The 24,326-nt window shown below is 44.9% G+C and overlaps 1 protein-coding gene across 22 annotated transcripts in view; it reads right to left on the bottom strand.

Moving 5' to 3' along the window:
- Positions 1 to 24,326, bottom strand: part of SYNJ1 (synaptojanin 1) — a 108,526-nt gene that overhangs the window by 6,772 nt on the left and 77,428 nt on the right. For 12 of the 22 annotated variants that reach the window (XM_038398956.2, XM_038398964.2, XM_038398996.2 and 9 more), the window contains 5 exons: positions 22,698 to 22,745; positions 20,909 to 20,947; positions 20,739 to 20,809; positions 9,082 to 9,190; positions 7,441 to 7,664 (listed from right to left, as the gene is read on the bottom strand). In XM_038398956.2, the coding sequence (XP_038254884.1) occupies positions 7,441 to 7,664; positions 9,082 to 9,190; positions 20,739 to 20,809; positions 20,909 to 20,947; positions 22,698 to 22,745 (491 nt within the window). Of the gene's footprint in view, positions 1 to 6,956; positions 7,052 to 7,440; positions 7,665 to 9,081; positions 9,191 to 20,738; positions 20,810 to 20,908; positions 20,948 to 22,697; positions 22,746 to 24,326 lie in introns of all 22 variants that reach the window. The other 10 variants (XM_043508644.1, XM_038398926.2, XM_038398935.2 and 7 more) reach the window with 3 other exon arrangements.

Genomic DNA, 24,326 nt, shown 5'->3' with positions numbered 1-24,326 from the left:
TCTTTGATGTGAAAAAATATTTAGAATGTTGGCATAAACACAAAGCATTAATTTCCTGTTCCATAGAAAATTTCTTCTAAAAATATGTTTGACTGAAAATGAACAAATAGGCATTGAAAGTAAGCAGTCCAACAACTGAGAATTACTGTACATTTAAGAGACCAAATTCACGGCTGGTGTAAGTGGGCACAAGTACACTGATGCTTTTTTAAGGCAGTGGAGAATTTGGTTCAGTATCTGGTTACTTGGAAGCGAAGTCCCTAATTGCCAACATTGATCTTTAGTATTTTATAGCTTAGGGAAGAATTTCAGCCTTTTGTGCATACACAGTGTACTGCAAATGTGCTTTTAATTTTTTTTTAAAGAAATGTTTAAAAAGAGAGGGTTACTTACCTTGTGCAGTAACTGAGGTTCTTCTTGATGGTTGTCCCTGTGTGTGCTCCACTTTAGGTGTCTTGGCGCCCTGCACTTCTTGTTGGAGACTTTTGGTAGCAGTGCCCAGGTTGGCCATGCTCACGCCGCTCCGAGCGGCTACCCCAGGCGCGCAGCTAACAGCCACCCAGTTCCTTCTCTACTCCCAGAGGATCGAGTTGAAACTCCAAACCAGAGGGGAGGAGGGTGAGTAGTGGAGCACCCACAGGGACAACCATCTCGAAGAACCTCAGTTACTGCACATGGTGAATAACCTCTTCTTCTTCGAAGTGTGTTCCACTTTAGATGATCGAAGAGCAGTGCCCCTCGGTGGAGAGGAGGAGCTTTGGAGCCTATGTATGTAGAGTGGAGAGCACCGATAGACTGAAGTGAGCATCTGTAGCTGACTGCTGTTCCAGGGCATAATGTTTGGTGAAAGTATGGGGCAATGCTCAGGTAGCTGCTTTACAAATATCAGTGATGGATACACGTTTGAGAAAGGCTATGGATGTGGACATAGCTCTAGTGGAGTGTGTGCGAAGTCCAGAAGAAGCTTACAAATTGTAATTTTGGTAACATCGTTTGATACAATTAGAGATCCATTTAGAAAGCCTCTTGATCGTTCTGTTGTGGATACGAATAGCCTGGACGATTTTCTGAATGTTTTTGTTCTCTCTACATAGAACACAAGCACTCTGTGGATGTCTAGCATGTAAAGGGATGCCTCCCTGTTGTCGGTGTGTGGCTTGGGGAAGAATACAGGTAAGTAAATGGGTTTGTTGAGATGGAAGAGGGAGGCAACCTTGGGTATGAATTTAGTATGTGAGCATAGGATTACTTTGTCCTTGAGGAATGTGGTATAAGGTGGCTGAGCCATTAGGGCACCCAACTCTCCCACCCTTCGTACTGATGTGATAGCTACTAAAAAGGCAACCTTCATGGATATGTGTAGGAACGAGCAGGTCACTAGCGGTTCAAAGGGTTTGCCCATGGGGGCACGGAGAACCAGGTTGAGGTCCCACATAGGGGGTCGGGTCCCATAATGTAGGGTAAGTGTTCTCAATACCCTTGAGAAAGCGCTTAGTCAGTGGATGGGTGAAAATGGTGAGTCCATCTACCTTGTTGTGAAAGGTGGTGATGGCTGATAAGTGCACTCTGAGTGAGCTAGTCGAGAGGCCTGATTTTTTGAGTGTCAATATGTACTCAAGGATAGTGGGTAACGGGGCTGATTGTGGAATGATTTGCTTGTCTCGGCATCAAATGGAGAATCTTTGCCACTTGCATGCATATGTTTCTGATGTGGAGTGATGTCGGTTGTTAAGTAGAATGTCTTGGACCTCCTTGGAGCAGTTTGTTTCGAGTTCTGTCATCCATGGATTAGCCATGCCTTGAGACGAAGTGTTGGAATGTTGGGGTGATGCAGGTATCCTGCATCAGTAGGTGAGGCAGGAGGGGAAGAATTCATGATCTGACAGACATCTGCGTCAGGTAAGAGAACTAAGTTTGTCTAGGCCATGTTGGTGTAATCAAGATCACCCTGGAATTGTCTGGTCTGATCTTGTGTAGGATACGACTCAACACAGAGATCGGGGGTAAGGCGTACAGGAGTGGGGCTTCCCATTTGAGGAGAAAGGTGTCTCAGAGAGAGTTATGTCCCAGTCCTGCTTGGGAGCAGTATTGTGGGCATTTGGCATCGTGGGTCGTGGAGAAGAGATCTATTGAGGGGAATCCCCATTGTCAGAATATAGTTTGCAGAATTTGTGGGTTCAGGTCCCACTTGTGCATCTGTGAGAAATTCCTGCTGTGGTCATCTGTTGTGGCATTCTGGTTTCCAGGTAGGTAGGATGCCGTGATGTCTACGTTGTTGAAAATGCACCATTGCCAGAGGTGGACTGCTTCTGTGCAGAACAGATAAGAGAGGGCCCCTCCTTGGCGATGTATATAAAACAGTCACCAAGTTGTCCATGAGAATCTGGACAGTTTTGTTGTGGATTGGGGGAGAAAGTGATGATAGGCATTTTGAACTGCTCGGAGCTCCAGTATATTTATGTGGAGATTTGACTCCTGTAGGGACCATTGGGCCTGGATGGTGTTGTCGGCCAAGTGTGACCCCATCCTACCAGAGAGGCATCCGTGGTGATAGTGACTGATGGGGTTTACATTTGGAAGGGAACGCCTGAGCGGACATTTGTTTTGTCCACCATGTGAGCAAGTCTTTCACTCTGCTGGGCACTGTAAGCCGTTTGTTGATCGAATGTCTGTGAGGAACGTATACAGTGTGTAGCCAGGTTTGTAGACTTCTCAAATGCAGGCTGGCATGTTTCACGACAAACGTCGTAGCCGACATGTGTCCTAGAAGTTGTAGGCATGTTCTGGTGGACATTTGTGGATTGTGTCTTACTGTTGTGATTAGGTTTGTTAAGGCAAGAAACCATTGTTGGGGTAGCCATGCTGATGCCGTGACACAGTTGAGGTGTACCCCTATAAAGTCCAGTTGTTGGGTTGGGGTCTGGGTGGATTTCTGTAGGTTGATTTGTCACCCTAAGTTTGTAAATAGGGTTAGTGTGGCGTGAACTGCTTCGTTGTAAGTCGGTGCTTTTAACAGGCAATCGTCTAGATCGGGGAATATGGTCACACCCTGCTTGTGAAGATGTGCTGCTGCCACAGCCAGTACTTTGGAAAAAACCCTTAGGAGCCATAGAGAGGCCAAAGGGAAGTACTTTGTTTTGATAGTGTAGGTTGCCAAGAGTGAATTGTAAGAATCTCTTGTGTGTCGTGTGGATATTGACGTGAAAATAAGCATCCTGCAGGCCGAGGGCTGAGAGCAATTCTCCAATGCCGGAATTATGTTTGCTAGGGTTACCATCTTGAAGTGCTGTGTTCTCACAAGTTTGTTTAGTTTGCATTGGGGGAGAGATAGCTCAGTGGTTTGAGCATTGGCCTGCTAAACCCAGGGTTGTGAGTTCAATCCTTGAGGGGCCATTTAGGGATTTGGGGATTGGTCCTGCTTTGAGCAGGGGGTTATAGACTAATTGACCTCCCGAGGTCCCTTCCAACCCTGATATTCTATGATTCTATGGTGCAGAATGGGCCTCCATCCACCTGTTTTCTTCGGAGTGAGAAAGTAATGCGAGTAGAACCACCGACCCCTAGGCTGAAGCGGTATTGGTTCCACAGCACCTAATTGCAGGAGATGGTGTATTTCCTGCTGTAAGAGGTGCTCGTGAGATCGGTCCCTGAAGAGGAACGGGTGTGGATAGATGGAATGGAAAGAAAGGGGATGGAATAGCTCTTCTGTATAATCTCCAGAACCCATTTGTCTGTAATGATGGTTCTCCAGACTGGGTAAAAGAATGTAACGCAGTCCCCAAATGGGCTGGGGATTAGAGGTGACTCTGGGATTGGAGAATATGGGGCTCTCGTGTCCTTGACCAACAATTCAAAACAATTGCCTAGAAGTGGATGGCTGAGACGTAGACGACTGGTCCCGCATCTGACTGTGTCTCGTTGGGCGCTGCTTGCAGAATTGATCATAATGTTGTTGAGGCTGAGCATATGGGTCAGGATGGAATCGCTGGTTGTAGAATCTGCCGTATTTCTTTTTGTTCACAGGGATATAGATACCAAGCATCTGTAACGTTGCACGGGAGTCCTTCAGGGTGCATAAGGAGATGTCCGTGCTCTGCAAACAATTTTTGCCCCTCAAAAGTAAGTCCTCTACTGTCGCCTGGACCACCTTGGGGAAGCCACAGAGATGGAGCCATGAAGCCCTCCACATGACAACAGATGTGGTAATGGAGTGAGCCGCCGTGTCAACAGAATCCAGAGAAGGCTGCAGGGCAATTCTGGTGATGAGGAAGCCTTCTGCTATATTGGCTTTATATAGTTCTTTTTTGTCAGCTGGAATGTGCTCAATAAAAGATGACATCTAAGAAAAAATGTGTGTGTACTTAGCCAGTAATGCAGAGTAGTTTGCTATGCGAAACTGGAGGGTCACCGATGAATAGCCTTTCTTGCCGAAGAGGTCTAGGCATTTCCAATCTTTATCATAGGGTTGGTTTTGGTTTGATATTGCTTCCCCCTTTGATTAACTGCCTCTACCACCAATGAGTTTGAAGTAGGGTGGTAAACAAGAACTCAGCTCCTTTAGCCGGCATGTAGTACTTCTTGTCAGATCGCTTACAAGAAGGTGGGGCTATGGCTGGAGTCTGTCCTACAGTTTTTGCTGGGTCCATGATGGCAGCATTAATGGTTAGTGCTAACTTGGCTGACGGAGAAGCTTGCAATTTATCTGTCAGCTTGTGTTTAGTCTCTGGTAACTCAGCCAGTGGGATGTCTAATGAATCTGCTACTTTTTTAAACAAATCCTGAAAGTATTTAAAGTCATCTCCCAATGTGGGGGGAAGTGGCATTATTGTGTTGGCCGGACACGAAGTGAGGATGTGAGTAGGTGGGAGGGGAACACCCTCTGGCCTGTCTGCAGATTCTCAACTTCCTCCTCTAGCAGTTCTGGGGAAACCGGAGCAGATGGCAGACACAATTGCTGTGTCCTGGATCTGGATGGATTGGATCGCTGGGTTTTTTGGGCTCTGTATAATGCCCAGGGGTTCCAGTATGCCCACTGCGGCAGGAAGGCCATGGGGGGGGCACCCATTGTGGGGGTTGCCTATCCACGCCCTGTGGCTAAGCAGGTCCAGGTTTAGGAGAGGAGTGGTGAGATGTGTCCACTCCTGTCTCCACTTCCTCCTCTTCATAACTGGAGAGAGGAGGGGCCGAGCCAGCAGGTATATTGATAACATGTGGCCCCGACCTGGCCAGGGTGCCGTCGGTGCCAAAGAGTGGAGTTCCCGGGGTGGAAGCAATAAGGAGGTCTGCATGGCTGACAAACTGCTGCAGTACCAGGATACTCAGTGCCGACAGCGCAGGCAAGCTCAGGTTAGGAACCAGTGTTGTCGGTGCCGCAGACCTGTCATATTGTATTGGGGCAGCAGGTGGCGTCTTAGCGCTGCTCTGTGGCTGAGGTTTCTGTTCCCTTCACACTGAGCTTTAAGGCTTAGTTTTGCACTGCAAGAATGAGACCGCACAGGGTCTTTCACTCCTCAATACCGGACGGTCCCAGTGCCTTGTGGCCTGGCGCTCTGAGTGCCATCGGTACCGGGGCAGTTTTTGCAGTCATGGATCGCCTTTTATTTATTTTTTTTTTTAAAGGCAAATCCTGGTGTGGTGAGGAGTGAGATGCTTTTTTGTGGCTTTGCTAGGACCAGGATCCTTAGCAGCCATTTTTGAAAAGGACCCCATATCTGAGGCAGCTGCAGGTGACGACTGGAAAGGTGGTGTCCTGGACTCAGGGTCAGAGGCAGGTCAGAGAGATCTCTCCATCATTAAAAGTTTTAATTGGAGGTACCTGGCCTTTCTTGTCCGTGCTGTGAGTTTCTTGCAGTGGGGACTCTTTACCTATCTGGCTTTAAGATTAAACTCAATAAATTTATGGAGGAGATGGTATGATGGGATAACATGATTTTGGCAATTAATTGATCTTTAAATATTCATGGTAAATAGGCCCAATGGCCTGTGATGGGATGTTAGATGGGGTGGGATCTGAGTTACTACAGAGAATTCTTTCCTGGGTATCTGGCTGGTGAATCTTGCCCATATGTTCAGGGTTCAGCTGATCGCCATATTTGGGGCCGGGAAGGAATTTTCCTCCAGGGCAGATTGGAAGAGGCCCTGGAGGTTTTTCGCCTTCCTCTGTAGCATGGGGCACAGCTCACTTGCTGGAGGATTCTCTGCTCCTTGAAGTCTTTAAACCACAATTTGAGGATTTCAGTAGCTAGACATAGAGAGGTTTTTCGCAGGAGTGGGTGGGCGAGATTCTGTGGCCTGCGTTGTGCAGGTCAGACTAGATGATCATAATGGTCCTTTCTGACCTTAATATCTGTGAATCTATGAATCCATGAGTCATGTCTCTCTCCCAGGCAATGGACACACTGCGAGTGGCCATCTGTCACTGGTATTGAGAATCTGCATGTCAGACAGCACTTGAAACCTGGCGAGCCGGGCATGTCCAAGGCTAGCTGAATAAAGAATGGGAATAGTCCCGGTCTAATGCCTCTTCAGGGACTATCCACCTGAGGCGGGAAGAAAAACGGAGAGTTTTTTTTTTTAAATGAGAAACGAAAGAAAAGTGAAAGGAGATTAGCAATGAGGGAAATTAAACTGAGAAAAGGGCAGAGAATAAAAGCAATATGAAAGTAGATAAGGGTGCAACCAACCAGGTCACTGCTACCAAAAGTCTCCAACTAGAAGCGCAGGGTGCCACAATACCTAAAGTGGAGGACCCATAGGGACAGTTCTCGAAGAATTATTGCTTTTCTTAAACAAAGAGTTTGTTTTTAAATGATACTTTAGCTAGTACACAGAACAGAGCATTCAATGTTACTGAATTAAAATGTCAAATTATTTTGGAGTATTGTATATTTTAATGAACACCATGAACTAAACAGAATTAATGTACTTTAGTTAAAATTAGGACTCAGCATTCCCACCTTGAAATGAATTAGTTCCAGTATGAAGCTCCAAGTATTTCTGTGCAAGATTTAGAGAGATCTCTTAAGAAAAAGTATCTATTAAGTTGCCCAGTCTGTAAGTTACAGATCTGTGTTATTGTGAAATGTATTCAATTTTGGAAAACATTTTTTCATATAAAAGGTACAAGATTACAATTCTATTGTTACATGACAAGATGTAAGAACACGAAATTTATATTTTAGGTAACTATCAAAATTAAAAAATTCTCAATAAATTAAAAAAATAATATTCAGGATTTACATTTTCAGTATACAAGTGATTCTATATTGTCCTTAAGTGTTATCTTACTGCCATGCTGTTATCCTGCTGTGCTTAGGTATCAGAAGTTTAATCATTAATGATACTTTTTTTTTTGTTCTGGGGCTTTTCTGTGATCTGTGACGTTAAGTCAAGTTAGGCTGTGTTAAGGCACAACACTAAAATACTCAGTTGTACACTTACTTGCTGTTGTGAAGGCACCGATTCTGAAGGCAAGCTGTGGGATGACCTGCTCCGGGGAGGTGGTTGCGGTGGTGCTTCCAGATTCTGTGGAGGAGTTGTCTGAGATGTATGCATCATCATAGGCATAAGAGGCTCCTGCATTTTTTGAACCGATGGTGGCTGAATGGTGGGTTGAAGAGGAACTATGGCCTGCGGTTTAAGTGGTTCAGGAAGCAAAGGTGACACTACAAATACATTTACAAGGCATTTTATTAGAAATATATTCTGGATGTTTTCTCCATAAAAATGATTAATAAAATAGGTATCTAGATAACTAAGGTTAAACATAAAATGTATTTTGAAAATCACTGTTGTACAGATGTATACTCTGAACAATACATATTTAAGACAGTTTTATCAGTCAGTTTAGGATGGAGGCTGAAGGTGGTCCCTTTGAAAGGCAATTGGTCATGTGCTCCTAAATCACTTAGGTGCTTTCAAATATCCCAAGATAACACTAGCGGTGCAGCCATCAGGAGCACCAGGCTACCACAACACACAATGTGTTACATATTCCTCTTGGCACATTAAAAGTTACTTGTGAAATACATTTAAGGTAGGAGGTAGTACTGTTTCCAGGGCAAAATGAGGCAGCCCACTTCTTAAGTATTTTCCCTCTAAAAGCACATTATACTTGAGGTGCCATGATCTACACTGGCTGCTAGTTTATTTCTAAGTGCAGTTTAAGGCATTAACTGCTGACTTAGATTATTCCACGCATTATGAGTAGGGCTAAGTTTTAGTCATGGATATTTTTAGTAAAAGTCATGGACAGTGAACAAAAATTCACGGCCCCCGTGACCTGTCCATGACTTTTACTAAAAATACCCATGATTAAAAATTGGGGGGTGGTGGGTGGGGGACGACGGCCTTCCTGGGGGCCCCATGGGTGCTGGGGGAGGTCGGCGTGCGACCTGGGACTCCTGCACCCCGGAAGTGGTGACATTTCCCTTGCTCAGCTCCGTCCTAGGCGGAGGCATAGCCAGGAAGCTCTGCACACTGCTTCCACCTGCAGGCACTGCCCCCGCAGCTCCCATTGGCCCTGGTTCCCAGCCAATGGGAGCTGTGAAGCCAGCGCTCTGGGCGGAGGCAGTGTACAGAGTTGCCTGGCCATGCCTCCATCTAGGATGGAACTGAGTGAGGGGGATGTCACCGCTTCCAGAGAGCCCTCCAGGTAAGTGCTGCCCAGAGCCTGCCTCACCCCGTCCCATGCCCCTTCCCCCCAACTCTGCTACTGGGGGGAGGGGGACACCGGGGCCTGAGACTGCCCCAGCAGCGGCTGGTGTGACTGGCGCAGGGGCTGCCTGAGTTGCCTTTGAGCCAGGCACACTGGCTGCTGCAGAAATCATGGAGGTCATGCAAAGTCCGGAATCCGTGACTTCCGTGACCTTCGTGACAAACTCACAGCCTTAATTATGAGGAATGGCCATACATTATTACATGAAAGAATCTTGTTTTTCACAGAAAACTGATAGCTTTTTCAGTTGGAAGCAAATCAAAGGTAAGGGTGGGACAGGTTTGGATAGGGTAATAAGGCAGCCAACCTAGATTTGCCATTAAACAGTACATTACATTTCCTTTTCTTCTGAAGTATAGCATTACCTCTTGGTGGTTCAGCTGGCTTGGTTTGGGTTTCAGGTGTTGGCCTCCCCACAGACGGACGGACATGGCTTTGTGGTGCACTAATAACTCCAGCTCGGGGTGGAACAGTCTGAAATAATAATTGGTAAAAAATAAAATACTTTAGCTATACTTCTGGAACTAACGTGATCTCCTGCTGAATGACTGATGATTTTTTTTTTTTGTATTGCAGCAGTGCCAAGGGCCCGCAGTCATAGACCAGAAGCCCTACTGTTCTCAGAACTGTACAAACACATAACAAAAAGACAGTCTTTTACCCAGAGAAGTGGGAGTCACAGAGGTGGCTTAAAACCTTTGTTCTGCTGTCTCAAGAAATATATGTTCATGTCATTCTGAAAGTAGTAGTAGTTTTGTCAGAATTGGTAAATTGTTAATAAAAATTTGGTGGAGTTCAAAACCACTCAGAGGTCATTTCTAAACAGAAGCAAAGGAGTACTGCAGGATGGGAAAAGAAGAATCATCATTTTCCGGAATCAGAGATACTCTGGGATAGAAAAGACCTAACAGGCAATCATTGTAAACCATTTATACCGCACTATAAACGTTTATCGAGCCCTTTACACACCCCAGTAATAATGCATTCCATGCCTCAAAGACCTGTGACGTGCAGTGCAGAAAATGTTATGCTTGACATGGGACTTATTCTTTAGAACCCATTTTTGCAAATCTTACATGTAGGTATGGTGTCTCCAGGCAGGATGGGGACATTCTGCCTAACCAAAGAGCGCCAGTAAATATGTTGGCTCTTGGATATTCTTTTTTGATGAACTTGTAGAGCAGAACATTAAGGAGAAATATGAAACTATTCCAAAGAGGAATTTAATTTGAAAGAACACACATGCCTATAAACTACATGTGGTGTGAGTCATGCTGTCAAGAATGGATACCAGAAGAAAACGAATGATCACGTGAAGCAAATGTTTTCTGTCCCCAGTTTATCCACGGTTGCCAATCCTACTGTGAGATTTAACAGCAGTGAGAATGTCCCAGGGATTTTTTTGGAACGAAACTTATACACATAATTCCTCATACAAACTGTATCTTAAAAAAAAAGAAGAGAAGAAGAAATCACCCTTGATCTGGCCTAATACATTTACTAGATTTAGAAGACAATGTTTAATGGCCGTGGTTCAGTATACCTGGGTTAAATCCATCTAATGACCTTTAAATGCTTTAAGCCACCAAGCATCAAAAAATCAAACACATATAGCTTTCTTCCTTTTGACTGCCAAGTGGCAAAAAAACAAAAAAACAACAAAAACCCAAAACCCACACCCAAAAAACCCAAGGTAGTTTTTAAGAAGTTTTGTTAGAATAAAACTCATCCCAAGAAACATGCCCACTTCTTTTCCTTTGGATGTTTAGGAACTGGATATTTAGGATGATAGGATTATATTCCAAGATCTATAACAGAAGTTGTTTTCCTTAGGAAACCTATATAGGCTCCTCTGAATCGGAACAGAATAGAAAAAGGCTGAAGCAGTCCTTAAAACCACACAGTGTTCATGGAATAAGTAATAATAGGACACTGTGGCTGTCTCTAATTCTGAAAGTCTTCTAGCAGAAATAACTGCTGCCAGAAAGGCCGTGTAAGTCAAGGAAAATAAGGAAATTGAGCTCTGAGATTTGAATGATTAGTGGGTTAGGGCTCTAAGAACCAAATAGCTTTGGACTGAAGTTCAGATGCTGGTCTTTAAGAAATCCTTCACATACAGTTAGGAAGGGATGAGATTTGGTTTGTTTTACTGAATTATGCCGGAAATTTCCAAGATGTGGACCTTCCAGGAATTGGCCTTTAGCCCCAAATTTAATTATTTTTGGGAAAGTGGTACAAAATGTTAATTTTGATCTGATTTATTCATGTAAACAGCAATGGTTGAATTAAAGCCATTTCCTGGAATAGGAACTATTGGTGGAATCTTTGCTGGGTGCCAGGCAATTTTAACAACTTCTTTGGAGTATCCCTTTTTGGTTAGTAATGGCAACTGTCTCATGTCAGCTCCAGAAAAGGGACAGGAAAAGATTCTCCCATGGCTCAAACTGTGTCTGTTTCCTCAGAAATGGAAACAGCCAGTTTAACACTTCTGGTGGAACAATGAAGGCCAGATTGTTGAAAAATTACCTCAAGATCCTTGCACTAGTCAGGTCTGGGGCAGCAGGAAGGTTGTTTCAGTAGTAGTTGTCCAGGAACAACAACAATTGAAGACTGAAAATAATCTCTACTTTCTCTTGGCAGGATCTTTGCTTTCTCACTAGCTAATGTGGTATGAAGGGCATCCAGAATGAGATATCTACATTTCTGGTTTTGTGGAGGATAGATGATTCGGATTCAACTTTATGACTAGCAAGGACTTTGCTTCAATGGCATCTCCCCAACACATCTTCCTCCCGGTCAGTAGCTAGGCCATCAAGCCATGTGGATTGAAGAGATCTCAGAACTGATTATCTCCTGCCTAGGATGTGGGGTTCTAACCTAAGTGATGACTTGGTGGTAGGCTATTGAGTTCTTGTGCTGTATTGATAATGGAAGAAAACTTTGGAGTTATTTGCAGTAAAGGCAAAAATTCCCTTCAGTACCTCTTAAGAGGAGATCTATGCAGGCTAAGGTCATGTCTACACAGTAGGGTAATGTGCACTACAGGGGCGTGATTTCTAAAGTGCATTAACATATTAAACCTTAATTGTTCCATGTAAATTCTGCAGGTATGCACTAATAATTCTCTAGCGCTCTTTAACATAGTGCTGTTTCAAACAATACTACCTAAAAAGTCCCTAGTGTGCACGAGTAGTCTATGTGGATCAATTAATGCACAACATGTGAGAGTGCTTTAGAAGTCACACTCCCACAGTGTGCATTGTCCTACCATGTAGACATGCCCTAAGCAATTTCTCAGGACTGTTAGCCTTGGCCTCTGTCTTGTCAGTCATTTTGGGGGCCTATCCAAGAAGGAGCACTGCTGAGGTACCTTAGAGAAGGGAGACAACATTCTCTAATAGCCAGCGAAAGCCCAAGGAGTCAATTTTGACATGTAAGTAAATTTTCAATTTTGTTGCCTTTTGTTTTGTTTAGATAAAGTGCTGTAAGTATCCAAGAATCTAAGGAGACAGAGCTCAACTCCAAAGCCAAAAAGTGATTGGTGTGGATCTGCCTCCCTCCTCGTCAGTTCATTAGGAAACAGAATGTATTGGCAGACACCAATTGTGACAGGGCAAGGCCAGACGGCTATAGAAAAGTAGTGGGAGATAGATATGTTAGCTCCAGGCTAAACAAATCCCTGGTACCAGGATAAGTGAAATGACAGCTGCTCCAGGTCAATTAAGACACCTGGGGCCAATTAAGAACCTTCCAGAAGGCAGGGAGAAGGCAAGGTTGATTGGGACACCTGAAGCCAATCAGGGGCTGGCTGAAACTACTTAAAAGCCTCCCAGTTGATCAGGTGGGTGTGCATGTCAGGAGCTGTGGGAGGAAGTTGCGCTGTTGGAGAGGCTGACTAGTACACACCATATCAGGCACAAGGAAGGAGGCCCTGAGGAAGGGTGAAGTGGAGCGTGAGGAAGTGAGGGCTGCTGTGGGGGAAGTAGCCCAGAGAATTGTACATGTCATGTTTCTAAAAGGTCAGCTATCGTAGCTGATACTATTAGGGTCCCTGGGCTGGAGCCCGGAGTAGAGGGTAGGCCTGGGCTCTCCCCACCCATCTTTGCCCCCTGATTAATCACTGAGACTAGGAGACAACAGAGACTGTGCAAGGAAGGATAACTTCTCCTCACCTCCCTCACTGGTTTATGATGAAAATGGCTCAGTAGACTGTGGCCCTTGTCTCTAGAGAGAGAAGGGTTACGTGGCGGGTCACAGTGAGCCTCTGAGGCTAGCGAAATCCACCAGGAAACACGGGACCCACAGAGGTAAGGGCAGAGCGTTGTCACAACTAGTGTCAAGTGGGATTTCGTTCACAGCGTGACGGAAGAAAGGGGTTTTTTTTTTTTTTTAAAAAAAGTGCACTGGGGTTTTGAACTTTTTTTTTTTGGGTTGTTTGCTTTGTACCACAATGCAGGAGGTGGTAAGAGCTCTTGTACAAGCCACGGCAGCCCAGCAGGAGACCACCCGGGATCAGGCAATGGCACAACAGGAGTCTATGCGGCTACAGCAGGAAACCAATCAATTATTGATGAGCCAGGCGACCCAAGATTGTGCTCTCTTTAGGGAGGTGGTGGACCAGCTGAAAATCCTCACCACTCAGGCCCAGGAATCCAACAGGACGCGAACCCTGAGGGCCACTGGTTGTCTGCCAAAGACGATGTCAGGAGATGACGTAGAGGCATATCTCCTCTCATTCGAAAGGACTGCTCAGTGTGAGATGTGGCCCCAGGAGCAGTGGGCCAGCATTCTCGCCCCTTTTTTGTGTGGAAAGGCCCAGAAGGCCTACTTTGACTTGCCTGCCATGGATGCCACTGACTATACCTGTCTGAAGGCAGAGATCCTAGCACGATCACGGGTAACGGCAGCGGTAAGGGTCCAGAGGTTCCATGAGTGGAAATACCAGGAAAACAAACCCCCAAGATAGCAACTATTCGACCTCATACATCTTGCACGGAGGCGGTTACAGCCCGAGGTGTGCAGGCCGGAGGAGATTTTGGATACCCTGGTCATAGACCATTACATGCGGGGACTGCTGCCAGATCTCTGCAAATGGGTAGGCCAGAACGATCCTTCCATGTACGACGAGATGATCACACTGGTAGAAAGACGGATGACAGCCAGGGAACTAACCCGACTACCCAAGGAAGGCCCCTTTCGAAGCAAGCACCTGACCCCAACCCTGGAAGGTTGGGCAGCCAAACGCCCGGGGAGTTCTAGGTGGAAGAAGGGGGGGGGGTGAAAACTAGTGGGGACCCCAGAAGGAAGGGATTGGTTTGAGTGGGGGGAATCCCGGGACTAAACCCCTTAGATCCCAGGATAGGGGAGTGATTAAAAGCAATTATAGATGTTATGCATGTGGGGAGTGGGGATACATACCAGCACAGTGTCCCAGTACCAAGGAGCCTATGCAATGTAACTTGGGGGATTGGGAGATCCCATGCTCCCTTATCTACTTTGCGGAGGTCGCATTAGCCCCGTATAATTACACCAGGCCAGTGAGGATAAATGGAGCAGAGACTACAGCGTTTGTGGACTCTGGGAGTGCTATCACCCTTATATCGGGTAAGCTGGTAAAAAGTAGCCAGCTGCTACAAGCCAAACGCATAGCAGTGATGTGCACGCATGGGGTTGTGAGCCATTACCTCACCATCCCAGTAGAGACAGAGGTTCAGGGAAACCCCATTGAGGCGACCATGGGCATAGTTCCTAAACTCCCATATCCTGTAGTCATTGGGAGGGACTATCCAGGGTTTGATAATTTACTCCCCCAGAGAGGCTGGAAGGAGGTGGGGACCCTGAGGACAGCGACTCGTCACCTGGGGAATGTCAACCCCCGATGTTCGCTGAGATTTCTCAGGATCTGTTCTCAGTCCCCCAAAAGCCCTAGAAGACAAAAAAAAAGAGGAGGAAGGCCGCGAAGGCCTTGGGAACCCGGATCCTGATCCAGGCCAGAAGACATCCCTAGTAGACAGATGGACGTGAGCAGCCAACAGAGAAACTTCCACCACAGAAGGTGAGCCAGAAGCTGCCCCCAGTCACGACGGCGGTGAGCCGTTGGAAGAAGCAGAAGCCGGCCCCTGGGAGCTTGGGCAGGTTAGTCCTGGAAGAGAGACTTTTGGGTGGGACCAAGCGGAGGACCCCAGATATGATAATGCCAGGAAAGAGGTGGTAGAGATCAATGGGATACCCATGGATGGGAAGGTCCGGGGTCCTGGACCTTATTTTATAGTGAAGAAAGATCTCCTGTACCGCGTGGTGCAAATGCAGGAGCAAGAGATACAACAACTTCTGGTGCCACGAAAACATCAAAAAGCCATATTGAGTCTCGCTCACAGTCACCTGTTTGGAGGACACCTAGGGGTAAAGAAAACCCAGGCACGGATCCTGCAGAGGTTCTTCTGGCCAGGAGTACATGAAGATGTTTGGTGATACTGCACCTCTTGTCCGGAGTGTCAGTTACATAGCCCTTGCCCGCACTTGCGGGCTCCTTTGATACCTCTTCCAATAATAGAGGTTCCTTTCGAACGGAGAGCCATGGATCTGGTAGGGCCCCTAGAGAAGACAGCTCGGGGCCACCAACATGTGCTTGTTGTACTGGACTATGCAACCCGGTACCCGGAAGCTGTTCCCCTGCGCAACACAGCTTCCAAGACAATAGCTAAGGCGCTAGTACAGATCTTTGCCCAGGCTGGGCTACCCAAAGAGATATTGACTGATCAAGGGACACCTTTCATGTCCTAGTTGATGAAAGATCTCTGTTCATTGCTCCATGTACAAGCCCTACGGACCTCTATATACCACCCGCAAACAGATGGCCTTGTGGAAAGGTTCAAAAGGACCCTCAAGGCCATGATCAGGGAAGTGGTGAGCTGGGATGGGAAAGACTGGGATATCCTATTGCCTAACATCACATTCGCCATCTGGGAGGTTCCACAAGCCTCCACAGGTTTCTCTCCATTCAAACTACTATATGGGCACCACCCTTGGGGCATATTGGATATAGCCAGAGAAGCCTGGGAAGATGAGCCAAATCCCGGAAGGAACATAGTTTAGCATGTACTGTAGATGAGAGATCGGATAGCCTGAGTTACGCCCATTGTACGGGAACACTTGGGGAGAGCACAGGAGACCCAACGAACCCATTATAACCACCAAGCAAAGCTTCGACGGTTCCAACCAGGAGATCAGGTGATGGTACTGGTGCCCAGAGCAGAAAGTAAACTGTTGGCCCAGTGGCAGGGGCCCTATGAAGTAATCGAAGCCATGGGAGAGGTGAACTATAAGGTGCGGCAGCCAGGACGCCGGAAATCGGAGCAAATTTACCACATCAATCTTCTAAAACCTTGGCATGATCGAGTGGCATGCTTAGTCATGCAGGAGACCCTTCCCCAGGAGGATAACTTACACGAGCAAGTGAGGATATCATCCGACTTGATGCCGATCCAAAAGATCAAGGCAGCTGAAATGATTAATTGCAACTGTGATGTGTTCTCTACAACCAGGGCGGATGACTGAGACCTATCACCATAACTACACGATCCCCGGAGCAAGGTAACATTGAGACCCAACTGAATTCCAGCAGCAAAGAGAAGAAATCAAGGCCGAAGTAAAGAAAATGTTAGAATTAGGGGTTATTGAAGAATCTTCTTACAGTCAGTGGTCCAGTCCAATTGTTCTGGTGCCTAAACCTGACGGTACCATGAGATTCTGTAATGACTTGCCAACTGAATGAAATATCCCAGTTTGATGCAGACCCCATATCATGCATAGACGAACTAACTGACTGACTGGGTAGTGTCCGATTCTTGACTACACTGGATCTGACAAAAGGGTACTGGCAGATTCCTCTGATCAAAGAAGCTTAAAAAAAAAAAAAAAAAAAAAAAAAAAAAAAAAAAAAGACAGCATTCTCCACCCCGGATGGGCTATTCCGGTACACCATCCTCCCTTTTGGGGTACATGGGGCCCGAGCCACATTCCAGCACCTCATGGATAAGCTGCTGCGCCCCCATACTAGTTATGCAGCTGCATACCTAGATGATATCATCATTCATATGCCAGACTGGGGAACTCACTTGGAGAAAGTTGAGGCAGTACTGTGCACCTTAAGGCGGGTTGGCCTTACTGCTAATCCCACTAAATGCGCCATAGGGCTAGCAGAGGCTAGGTACCTGGGATATATTGTGGGAAGGGGCATAGTGAAGCCCCAAAAGCTACAGGCAATTGAAAACTGGCCCTGGCCGACCCGAAAGAAGCAGGTCCGTGTGTTCCTAGGCGTGGTAGGCTGCTACCAACGGTTTATTCCCCACTTCACCACTAGGGCAAGTCCCCTAACGGACCTGGTGAAGGCCCGAGGTCCAGACATGGTAAAGTGGACTGATGCAACAGAGGGGGCATTTACAGACCTTCGGATGACTCTCTGTAATGACCCTGTACTCATAGCCCCAGACTTTAACAGGGAATTTATTTTACAAACAGACGCTTCTGAGGTGGAGTTGGGGGCGGTTCTGTTGCAAATGGTGGGAGAAGAGGAACACCCGATCCTCTACCTAAGTAGAGAGCTTCTCCCAAGAGAACAGAAATATGCAGTAGTCGAGAGAGAATGCCTTTCTGTCAAATGGGCTATGGAGACACTGCGTTATTACCTCTTAGGCCGGCGATTTACTCTTGTGACGGACCATGCACCCCTCCAGTGGATGCAGTGGAATAAGGAAAAGAATGCAAGGGTCACCAGGTGGTTCTTATCCCTCCAACCACTCCAGTTCTGCATATGGCACAGGCCTGGATGCCACCATGGCAACGCTGATGGTCTGTCACGAGCATACTGCCTGGTGTCCCAAGATGCCCAACTCTATGTTGTTGAGCGGGGGGTGCGGAGAGGGGAAATATGTGACGGGGCAAGGCCAGATGGCTATAGAAAAGTAGTGGGAGATAGATATGTTAGCTCCAAGCTAAACAAATCCCTGGTACCAGGATAAGTGAAATGACAGCTGCTCCACATCAATTAAGACACCTGAGGCCAATTAAGAACTTTCCAGAAGGCAGGGAGAAGGCTAGGTTGATTGGGACACCTGAAGCCAAACAGGGGCTAGCTGAAACTAGTTAAAAGCCTCCCAGTTGATCAGATGGGTGTGCATGTCAGGAGCTGTGGGAGGAAGTTGCGCTGTTGGAGAGGCTGAGTAGTACACACCATATCAGGCACAAGGAAGGAGGCCCTGAGGAAGGGTGAAGTGGAGCGTGAGGAAGTCGGGGCTGCTGTGGGGGAAGTAGCCCAGAGAATTGTACATGTCATGTTTCTAAAAGATCAGCTACCATAGCTGATACTATTAGGGTCCCTGGGCTGGAGCCTGGAGTAGAGGGTGGACCTGGGCTCTCCCCACCCACCTTTGCCCCCTGATTAATCACTGAGACTGGGAGACAACAGAGACTGGGCAAGGGAGGATAACTTCTCACCTCCCTCACTGGCTTATGATGAAAATGGCTCAGTAGACTGTGACCCTTGTCTCTAGAGAGAAAAGGGTTACATGGAGGGTCACAGTGAGAAAAGGGTTACATGGAGGGTCACTCTGAGGCTAGTGAAATCCGCCAGGAAACGGAGGCAAGGACAGAGCTTTGTCACACGATACAGAAAAAAACATCTTAACTCCCCAAAAGAAAAGGAGTACTTGTCACCTTAGAGACTAACAAATTTATTTGAGCATAAGCTTTCGTGAGCTACAGCTTACTTCATTGGATGCATCGTTTATCTTCAAACATTTTGTAAATGGCTCTTTTGGTGGAATTCCCTACAACTTCCTTTAGAAGACCAAAATATAACCTAAGTGATTTTTATTTTCAAAAATATTTCTTTATATCTAGCCTAAATTCCCTTTAACAAGTTCATTCCATAGCTTCTTTCTTTCACAAATTGATGGACACTTAATGCCTCAAACGCACACAAAAATATTTTATCTAGAATATGCTACTGCAGTTTATTTTCCTCTGAAACTGCTATTGTGATTGCAGTGAGAAACAAACAGAAGGAGCAGAGATCTCCTAAGCAACAGAGCTCCCATTTTTCATGCAAATGTCCTAATAAATACCAGCCTTCCGCAACCCACTAAATACTATACCGGTTCTTAGAATATCAGGGTTGGAAGGGACCTCAGGAGGTCATCTAGTCCAACCCCCTGCTCAAAGCAGGACCAATCCCCAATTTTTGCCCCAGATCCCTAAATGGCCCCCTCAAGGATTGAACTCACAACCCTGGGTTTAGCAGGCCAATGCTCAAACTACTGAGCTATCCCTCACCCCACTTCTTAGGATATTTTGCAAAGCATTATGAGAAGCATAGCAAAGCTGATAATTGTAGACAGTTACCACCTCTTAGCAGTCTTTTTAACAAAATGTATATGTTGTGGCAAGGCATCTCCTTTGCCTTGTTTGGCTCAGCATTTTCCCCCTTTGTCAGGGTAGGGTGGTTGTGGTGGAAGGACCTGGAGTAAATCAGTTTCACTAAGGAGAGGTTTTATTCTTCATTTGGGTATTTCTCCCCTCCCCCAATATTTACAAGGTAGGCTTCAGAGTAGGCCATGGGAGTAATATCTTCAGCCAAACCAAAGAAAAATTCACAATAGAACAAGGGAATACCTTTTCCTGTCCCCTCTCTGGGATGTTGCCTTGTGATGCTGGTGCCAGTTCTTCCCCAAACAGGCAGTTAGCTTGATTGCTGGGAGGAGAGAAGCTTTCCACCCAGGAGAAGCCTTTTCTCCCTGTTGCAGATCATGTCTCATCTCTTCACCTCTCTCTCACCAGAAGAAGGGTTTTTAAAGGTCACAGGCAGCCCTTAATTGGACTCACGCATCCCTAGTTGACCTGAGGTAGCCTCTTTTCAGCTCATGGAGAAAAGGGCTTTTACCATTCTAGTACGGATTCCTCCACTCTCTTACCGCTGTGCAGTCTGACTTTGCCACAATATCTAAAGCCTTTTAATTTTTCCCCATAGGCAACTCTTGGAAAAATTATTTGCCAACTCACTGCTGGTGAATGGGAGAGAGGAGTCAAGTCCCTCTCACAGTTAGGTGGCTTCTGGGGCAGGTGTGAAGAAATGAAGAATTTGTAAGTATTCATTTTCCCTTCTAGGAGCCAGAGATGTGGGTTGCTTCAAATTTATCTGAAACCTACCACCAGCTATGGACTGAGCTTAACCCTTGAATGTCAGTTGTTGCTCCAACAATAATTTTTCATATCAGCCTTTGGTTAGCAAATTTAGTCCTTGGACTAGTAGCTCTCAAGCTTTTCTGCTCATAGGTCATTCCATCCAATTTTGATCATATTTATTGCCCTTTTCTTGACCCTCTCTCTTTTTTTATTTCTTACCTGTAGAGAAGTAACCAAACTACTGAAAACTGTATGCAGTATTTCAGTTTGGTCACACTAACACTGCACAAAGAGGAACTAAAGGCTACTGTTCATTCAACCGAGTCCTTCACAGTTATACAAAGATCCCAGGCAAAGTGTTAATATTGATTAAAATCAAGGTACAACCACCATTATATATCCATTAATTGTAGACTTCAGAATGCACATAAGCCCTGATAAATCCTATTCTTCCAAATCATCTCATTTTAAACAAGATTATAAAACATACAAAATAACTATAAAGTGTCTGATTCTGCTTCATACATTGTGTCGTTATTTAAAAGTGGCCATAAAATGCAATCACTCTTATTTGATAAAGTTTTACATATTCTTTGCATGTGTAAATTACTATACAAGGTCCAAGGCAATACAAAGTCAGCTCAAAATCTTTATTGGTGTATTTACAGTCTGAACACAGCAGGAATATGATTTAAGATTTTGTCTCCTCACACAACTTGTAAGATATCTACTCAATTTTACATATCTCTCGTCCATACCACCATTCATAAGAAAACCTCTCAACTATCTAATACAGTGTAAAAACTTCAAAAGGAAAATTCTTTAAAGTTTGAATGCCTACCGGTCTGGCTGCACTATATCCAACAGTTCCTGTGCTTGTGAATCCAGCTGAAAGTGGAGGCTGACTACGAACTGTAACAAAGCCATTAGAAACCATTGATTTAGGACATATTTCTAAGTTGAAATTTTCTGTAATATAATTAATACAAAACAAACATTTATCTGTATTACCTAAATTATCTTTTCTTTGTGTTCCAGGGCTTTTTTGAACTTTGAAGCATGAAGAAAAATCAGTCACAAAAAGAGATTTTCATTGACAGATCAGGTGCAAACTGTTATTACGGAATAATGGTATGTTATCACTAACAGAAATGGGAACAATAGGATTGCATTAGCGATGAAAAAACCTTTGTGAGAGATCTCTTTCTGCAGATATTGCCTACGTTATTGATATTAGGGTTAAGACTGCCTCTGTCAGAGGGAAGTTGTTGTACTGTATAGCATATTATGCAGCAACTCTGGCAGCTATGTCTTCAAAAAGGATGAGTTTCAGGAAGAGGAGCTGATTCAAAAACATGGTCTCAATAAAGTCTGTCTGTAGCTGTACATTGTTCAGTGAGTTAAAGAATTTATGTACAGATTCCTGGATCTAACTTCCTCCTCTTATTGAACACAACACTTTGACAATGAGGTCAACATTTGAATGATGATTCTCATTATCAGCCTTGAATGCAGCACTTAAACTATGAAGTGCAAAATATGTTAAAAAAAAAGTTACTTCCAACTCACACCCACCCGCTCACCCATCCCTATCTCTGAATGCCTCAGGAAGGGAAAGAGGCTCACTACTGAGAGATCTACAGCCTATTAATCATGAAGGTCCCAGTTAGAATGTCAGCTGTGGTAACTTGAAGGATTCCCAATAATGCGTGTGTCTAATCTCAAAACAGACAGCTCTTAACTGGTTAAATTTGCTCTAATTGGCAGATAATTCTGCTCTCAAAGGCTATGTCTACACTAGCACTTTTGTTGGTACAACTTATGCTGCTCAGGGGTTTGGGGAAAAAAACCCCTCTGAACTACGTAAGTTACGCTGACAGAAGCGTCAGTGTGGACAGCACTACGTTGCTGGGAGACAGGCTACCACCACTTGTCAGGGGTGGTTAATTATGTGGACAGGAAGCTCTCTCCCATCAGCATAGAGTGGCTACACAGGAGATCTTACAGCAGCACAGCTGCAGCGATACAGCTATGCTGCTGTAAGCTTTCTTGTGTTGACACGGCCTTCAGGTATGTCAACATTAGAGCTGGAAGGTATAATTTCCAGTTTGAGTAGACATACCCATGCTAACTCTAATTAAGCTAGCATGCTAAAGATTGAGCGTAGCCATGGCAGCACAAGCAGGGGAGGGGCTAGCTGTCCTGAGTAGGGTCCCATTTGAGACAACAGGCATGTACGCAGGGTAGTTAGCCCCTCCCACTGCGGCAATACTTATTTTCAGTGTGTTAAAATATTTTAGTGGAAATTACTACCTTGAAAGTACATGACATTCAGTTCTTTTAAACAAAGAAAAAAAAAAACAACTTACTAGAGCCCTGCTTTAGTCACAGATAAAATATTTTTTATTCCTAAGTCTTCTGCCAAGAACAGATACCTATAAGTACCTATTTAAAAGATTTCACCTTAACCCACCCCCCATACACATAAACACATACCCTTCTGAATTTTAAACAATTCTGAGATTAAATCTTGAAAGTTTTCAGTACCACAGTTTAATTTTTTCACTTAATCTTTCAGAAGTGAATTTTGACTCACAACATAAAGTTGCAAGCAACCAACAAATGCAAGCAAGTAGAAGACAGTCTGGAAAAATATACTATAGAAGGATAAAGGTTTAGGAGTTACACAACAAATTGATGGACTTAAACAACAAGAATGTCTTTAAGCAGTGAGGATACTAATGTCATTCATATATTAATTTAAAGATTAATTTCTACCATGCAAAAATCATTATGTTACCTTCTATTTCTCTCCTTGCTATCCCAGGACTGGGAGGAGCTCCAAGACCTTTTCAGAGAAAGAAGAGAAGCTGTATATTGCATAAGGAAAGCAGCAGACTGAAAAGAGGCAGAAATACACAGGAAATAACATACAAAAGAGCTTTCATATTTAAGGAATTTTTAAATGGCCTAACCATACTGCACTCTTACCACTTGCAGCAGCACAAGAAAGTCACACTAATTGGTAATAAGTCAACAATTCAGTTCATGTTTAGAAATATTACATGGCTTCAGTTTAACATTTTTGTTAAAAGAGAATTTAAATTTCTGCTATATTCACTGCCTAAAAATTTTGTTAAGGCACAATTAAAATTGATTGGCAGCGCCTTGCACTCTTCCAAAATATTTTAATTATATTATACTGCTATAGTTATGTGGGAGTAATTATACCGTAATAAAGTCACTTTTACTCTGGAATAAAAAGTGTCCACACAGGGGGTTAGTTCTGCCAGTCAATTTCTCTATGTAGATGACTAAGTACATGTGATATTTGACCAGGTATATGGAGTTCTTCAAAACTCTATTATTTCATTAATTTGTATGCACACCAACTGCCCTTCACTGTATTAGGGGCAGCTATATCTTGTAGTAGATTCACACAGTTCATACTAAAATATGAGGAGAAGTGTGGCTGTGCCCAAAGGCATGAGGAACTCTTGTTTCTCTTCTGAGTTATTTGGATTGTGAAAATAGTAGTCTGGTGGCACACAACACACTGCACTACAAGACAGACCCAAGGGCAGGTGATGTTCCAGAGGTAATCCTTAGGATATGGATCAAGGAATGGTTACATCTGGGACCTGTAGAGTGATTTGTGCAGAGTAAATATTATATTAGTACCACCTAGCTCATATATAGTCCCTTTCATTAGTAGATCTCAGTGGTCACATAGAGGCCAGGCAGAGCCAGCTAGTCTTCACTCAGACTGCGTTAAATGCAACTTTTCTCTTAGTGAAGACAAACACTGATGGTTTCTCCTCCATACCCATATGCTGTATTCCCAGAGTGTTCCATAGCATCTGGAAGGACAGAGTGCTACAAAAGTCTGCCAGGAGCAGGTTGGAGACTCACTCAAAGTGGGCATTGTTAATGTTGTGGGTGGGACTGGTATGTAACTTAATCCTGTATTTCCTGGTTTTCAGACGTTTAAGTATAGGTGCACTCAGTATTCTGGAAGGGGACAGGGCATTGCTACCAACCATAACTCTGTGTTAAGGAAGTGAATTTCTCTTAGTTTTTTGAGGAAGGTGTGGTAGAGAGGAGGGCATGATTGGGGAGCAAAAGAAGGCTTTCTGGGAATACCTAACTGCCATGCAGCTACCAATTCTGTTCTTCCCTTATCCCCTCCACGCCTTCAGCAAGGGAGCGAGGAAGGAAGTAACTGATGGGCTGTGAACACATCTATCATTTGGAGGCAGAAAGGAGAAGTGGAGGGAAGCCCCAGACTCCATACTCTACTTCCGGGGCTAGTGCAGAAGGAAGGGACTCTGCAGAGGTGTGAACTGACTTGTTCATCTACTTGTGTTCTCCTCCCCCTTCTCCCAATGTTTACCTCCGCTCCTAGTGTGGAATTACAAGTTTTCAAAAC

This window comes from Dermochelys coriacea, chromosome 1, assembly GCF_009764565.3.
Source record: "Dermochelys coriacea isolate rDerCor1 chromosome 1, rDerCor1.pri.v4, whole genome shotgun sequence".
NCBI classification, from domain to species: domain Eukaryota; kingdom Metazoa; phylum Chordata; order Testudines; family Dermochelyidae; genus Dermochelys; species Dermochelys coriacea.
This window is presented reverse-complemented; position numbering and strand designations above follow the sequence as displayed.